The sequence below is a fragment of the Apodemus sylvaticus genome, chromosome 8, assembly GCF_947179515.1.
Source record: "Apodemus sylvaticus chromosome 8, mApoSyl1.1, whole genome shotgun sequence".
Classification (NCBI taxonomy): Eukaryota; Metazoa; Chordata; class Mammalia; order Rodentia; family Muridae; genus Apodemus; species Apodemus sylvaticus.
The window spans coordinates 83,465,727-83,471,614 of NC_067479.1; the positions used below are offsets into that span (position 1 = coordinate 83,465,727).

The following is a 5,888-nucleotide window of genomic DNA, read 5'->3' on the forward strand; positions in this document are numbered from 1 at the left end:
ATCTAAATGACTCTGCATCACACAAGCCTTGCACACACAAACACACACACACACACACACACACAGTCCTTAACACACACAAGCACATGTATTCACAGAAAGTATTGTACTTCATTGCTGAAACATGCTTGCATTCCCAGGTAATGAAAATAAAAGACATTACTGAGTATACTGCTTCTCCACCATTCGAAGTTCTCCCAGCACTCCTCCAGGATCCTTTTATCTCAGAGCGAATGATTTTGAATAACAGCAGTAACAGAGGGCTAGAGAGAGAACACAGGGTTTGTGCTTCAGACTCTTAAGTGTCTGAGGCAGCCCTGTTCTAGCACTTTACCATATATATGGTCCTTTGGCTTGATACAGATGCAATACCAAGGAACTCAATCATTAAAATAATAACACCCTGGACAAATTCCATGGCCAGGGAAACCTGAGTCAAATGTAGTCAAAGTTGGAAAGAAAATGATAGTAGGCAATAAAGAAAACAATCTGCAATGCTGAGAAGATGCACTGAGCTGCCTGACCTTCCAGGATGCAGGCAGGATTCGCCAAGAGCAGACAAGGGACACAATAACTAACCCAGCCTTTTTGATTCTCAGGAACATAGATTTTGACACAGCAGCCTCTTCCATTTCTCCATGTACCACAGTCTTTTGTTTTCCTTCAAATGATTTCAATACACACAAATACTTTTTCCTCTACAAACCCTTGAAAATCTGACTTTACACCACTTTTGTCTCCTTATTTTCTAATGAGCTAGGTGGAGAGGCCTGATGATGGGCTGCCGTATCTGAAGTTTCCCTGATGCAAAATAAAAAGGGAGAGGACTTTTCTCATTAACGGTGTTTTCTATTTTTATTAAAGATATTTACTTACCTAGTGAATATATGAATATATACATATAAATATATACATATATGCACAGACACAAGTGCAGGTCTTTACACACATGCACACACACACAAACACATACATACAAAAATACATGAGTACACACTTGTATATACAGGCACCTACAACAAGGACCTACCATTACTCAAATACACAACATGAATATGCTAAGACACACCTGGGCAAAAGCACAAACACATACAAACATCCCTGCCCCGGTCCCACACAGATCTATAAAAAGACTGCTATGTTTCAGCACATTTACTAGTGGAACCTAAGCTGTGTACAAGGCTCTTAGACTAATGCAGGCTGTGTTGCCCAGCCAGGACTTATTTCCTTGTCAGGAATTTTTTCCATGCACAAAATTGCTGATGCTACAAGTATGTTATAAGTTATGCAGAAACACACTGGCCCATGGAAGTTTTAATGTTCTATCATAGAGGGTTCCAAGATCATCTTTAAGCAAGCTCCAAGATGAAACATATTGTGCTCTCTAAACCTACCTTGGCTACTTCTCTGAAGACCCTGGTAGTACCAATTAACACAGTTCTCCACGGTTATTATCCAGGAACTTTACAACACATTATAGTTCATGTGTTTAAAAAAATCCTGAATGTCAGTCAGAGAGGCAAGTGAATTAATAGGCAATGATTTTTCTGAAATGCATCACTCTGCAAAATGATGAGAGGGAATCTGTACTGAAGCAAGCCATGCCTGTGATATACTCAGCATAACAGTATCAGCAGAGGGATGCACCCGGATTCCATGAATCATCTTGGTGAAACCAATAAGAGACACCATGAATTTCTAGGGGGTCATTTAGGACAAGGAAGACAAAGAATTTTCATTTTTAATTTTAATATATTTATATAGTTTGACTTTATTTATTAGTAATGACTTTAATTAAGAAAGAGTTAGATTGGGGCCTTGCCTTTTGTCTTAGGAGGGGTTGTGGCCCAAGACCCTCTGAGGGAGGAGCCACAGGGCAGAGCAGAGGACCTAGTTCCTAGATAATTCCACAAGTAGCATCCTGAGGCACCACTCCATACCTTAGATCTGGAAGGGGTTGCTGTCAGGGTGCAGGAACTCCTATGCCTACAGTGGCAAGCTAATGGTGGCAGACTGGGATGGGAGGAGAGGGGAAGGCAGGAGGGGAAGAGGCCTGGAAAGCCCCTGATCCCAGGGTCTGTGTGGCCTCTGCCACAGCTGATGCCATCCACAAGGTAGGGAGACAAAGAGCACTGTGTGAAGGTCCCAGGGCAGTGGAGGGACCCAGACATGGAACTTCAGGAAGACACTTGGTCTCTGGGGCTACTGGATTCTGAGGACCAGCAGATGGCTTGGCATGAGAACCCAGGTGGTGTAGCCTACTGGTCCCTTGGCTAACCACACTGCTTTCCCACCAGGCAAGGCAACCAACTTTTATGACACCTGAATGACTGAATTTGCGCCCCTTGACCTACAAGTGCCCCAAACATTCATGTAACAATCAGAGTCTGGTGTTCAGGTCCCTAAGGGTCCTTTTAAATAGGACTGCCCAGATCCTTGGAGCCCTATTTTGTCTCATGTCTGCAGCTAGCTGTTGTTGAAATTTGCTTTTGTGTGCTACATCCTGCTCTGGCTCCAAGAGTACTGTGTCTGCCTTGTGGTTCTTCCTCACATGGGTGGACCTCCAATCCCAGGGTCTGGAAGTTGTGATGTATGAGGAAAAGACTAGGAAAAGTCATCTGAGGTCACATAGTCAGATTTGGGAAGGGTGGGCTGAGCTAAATATGAAATTATTCACTTGTAAAATTTGGACATGTGGGACGGTGGACAGCGAGCGGGGATGAGCGCGTCCCTGAGCTGGGCGGCGGCGGCTCTGCTGCGCTGGGGGCGCGTCGCGGGTGGCGGAGGCCTGCCCGGAGCCGGTGTGCGGGCGGCGAGCTCGGGCAGCCAGGCGGAGCAGCTAGACGCGCTGGTGAAGAAGGACAAGGTGGTGGTGTTCCTCAAGGGGACGCCCGAGCAGCCCCAGTGCGGCTTCAGCAACGCCGTGGTGCAGATCCTTCGGCTGCACGGTGTCCGCGACTATGCGGCCTACAACGTACTGGATGTCCCGGAGCTGAGGCAAGGTATTAAAGACTATTCCAACTGGCCAACCATCCCGCAAGTGTACCTCAACGGCGAGTTTGTGGGGGGCTGTGACATCCTCCTGCAGATGCACCAGAATGGGGACCTAGTGGAGGAACTGAGAAAGCTGGGGATCCGCTCTGCCCTGACTGACGACAAGAACCAGGACTCCAAGTGAGGGCTCCGGTCCTCGCGGGCACAGCGCCCTCTCCATCCTCCGGGCGGGAAAGCCTTACTGCGTGGTGGTGTCCTGTTGCTGTGCCGCCTGCCCTGGGCCTCCTGGCTTGCAGTCGGGCAGGTGCTTTTACTTTAGTCTTTGGCTCAGAATCCCCTCTGGTGAACTTAGAACCACTGCACTGTAAATCAATGGCGTGACCCTGTGTGGCTGTAACCCTAATCTGTTCTTACGCTGACATCATTCTCTGCCGGCTTCGGGAGTCAGTCCTGATCATGTAGTTTGGGTTGTAGGCCCCTGATGTTTTTGTAACTTCCTCTCTAAGGGAAATGATGGACAGAGAAGAAAAAAAAAAAAAGATTTGGACATGTGGTTTCTGATTCTTTAATAAGGCATTGTTGGGTTGAAAACTCCCTGGTGGCTTACATGGAGCCCAGGTTTGTTGAGTAAGAGCCACCCTGGCCACCAACACCCTCCTCCTTCTTCCTAGTGATTCCAGCCTGATGAAAAGAAAGCCCATGAATAGGAACAGTGGGACAAGGAGTGTGTCTGACACCTGGAGGAAAAGGCATTGGATTCCTCCATGATAAAAAAATTGATGCTTACAAAAAGAAGAAGAAGCAAAAACAATAAAATGTTTGCATAAAAATATACTGAATGGAGTAATGGATAAAGAAAATGTGGTATATTTACACAATGGAATACTACTCAGAAATTAAAAACAATGATTTCATGAAATTTTTAGGCAAATAGTTGGAACTGGAAAATATCATCCTAAGTGAGTTAACCTAATCACAAGAGAATACACATGGAATGCAATCACTGATAAGTGGATATTAATTAGCCCAGAAGCTCTGAATACTCAAGACATAATTAGCATATCAAATGATTCCCAAGAATTAAGGAAGAAGAGGGCCCTGGTCCTGGAAAGGCTTGATCCAGCATCATAGTAGAGTACCAGGACAGAGAAATGGGAGGGGGTGATTGGAGAATGGGTGGAGAGAAGAGGGCTAATGGGACATATGTGGAGGTGGGAACTGGGAAAGGGGAAAGCATTTCGAAAGTAAACAAAGAATATACATATATCTGTATATATATCTATATTCTTTGTTTACTTTATTTGTTATACATATATATTATATATATATATATTATATATATATCGAAAGCCACCATGTTCTTCCTCTTTATGTCCAGATGAACATTGTGACAATAACTAGAGACCAAATGATACAAGGAGCTCTATCTAGTAGGTGACAGAATATTCCAAGATGCTGGTCAGACAGCTTAAGCAAAGCAAGAAAGTTTCAAGTTCAGGGAGAGACCTGGGCACAAGGGACTATGTTACAGAAAGACTGAACAAAACCACATGTGAATACCTGGCCTCTCAGCACATTCACCAATATACACATTTGTATTTCACGTGCACGCACACACATGCATGAAAGCATGCATGCACACACACACACACACACACACACATATACACATATACTCACTCACATGCACATACATTCGCACACTGTACAGAAATCATAAGTGAGCTGGAATCTATAAAGAGACTACAATGGTGGAGGAGCAGTTGAATGTAGACTATGAAAAGCTGATGTTTCAAGTGAGATTCAGGACTCAGCTATCCATGCATTGGGGACTAAAAATGCTTAGGGAACACACATCTTAGACTATGTTGAGTTTGTTAAATTTTAGTTTTAAAGCTTCACATCCCTCACACCAACCCTCAACCTGAGAGAAGTCTTTCACACATCCTTGTTCATCCAGTCAGCTCCACAATATAAGCTCTTGGAAAGAACTCTAGCAACTCTGACAGAAATCAGGACTGTCAGGATGCTACTCAGGCTCTTTCAGTGTGAACCAATCTCTAGGCAGGATAAAGAGAACATCCTGCAAATGCCCTCAAATGACTCCTACAAAGCAAATGAGCTAATGACATGACTTTTTCTATCAAAGTTCTGTTCTACTACAAGGGAGGCACCCACATAGAACCTTTCTAACACAATGGCATGTAGGTGTGAAATGTGTGTTCAAACTATACATCATAATAAACTGCAGCTTTAACTTCAGCAGGAGGATCTACTTGTCTATTGTCCAGTGTCCTACAAGAGGCTAACTCCACAGAAAGTCTTGTAATTAATAGGAGAAATGAACAACTGGATGAGACATAGTAGAGCGCCTAGATAAGTTTCAGGATGCTTAAATGGAACTGACTCTGTTTATGATTAAACAGGAGAGCAACCTGCCCGTGATGCTTCATTCATCCTACCTGCTGCTGCTTGGTAGTAGGTCATAAAATATCTTGAAGGCTTTTATACACAAAATGTTTGTTAACTTGGTGTCCTCTTCCAGTGCAATCTGCTCCTGTAGCACATGTCTGTTCTCAGTCCACAACATCTTGACTTTGTGCTTTTGATGGTTATATTCACCCAGGAAGTGTTCATTCCTCATCCTGAGCCGAAAACAAAATGTGGTGACTCCCAGGGAGCATCCATCTTCCTCCGATACCTCCAAGTACCAACCCCCTTCAAGGGGCCCTGATCTCCAGACAGTCTCAGTCTACAGTCCAGATTAGCCATGAAATATCTCATGGAGGAAGTTCAAATGCAGAGGACAGCCACATTACAGAAGACACAAGGTAGTTCTGAAAACACTGACTGCAATAGGAGACATGTATCTTCCAGAAGAGGACATGGGCCCC

The 5,888-nt window shown here is 44.4% G+C and overlaps 1 protein-coding gene across 1 annotated transcript; it reads left to right on the forward strand.

Annotated features, from left to right (window-relative positions):
- Positions 1-2,704: 2,704 nt before the first annotated feature.
- On the forward strand, positions 2,705-3,397 carry LOC127691704 (glutaredoxin-related protein 5, mitochondrial-like). The gene has a single exon (XM_052191736.1). It carries the CDS (start codon positions 2,720-2,722, stop codon positions 3,176-3,178), a length of 459 nt encoding a protein of 152 aa, XP_052047696.1. The 5' UTR covers positions 2,705-2,719; the 3' UTR covers positions 3,179-3,397.
- Positions 3,398-5,888: the final 2,491 nt, after the last annotated feature.

Excerpts from the sequence above, each read along its gene's own strand:
- LOC127691704 (XM_052191736.1), top strand. The coding sequence starts at position 2,720 with ATGAGCGCGTCCCTGAGCTGGGCGGCGGCGGCTCTGCTGCGCTGGGGG.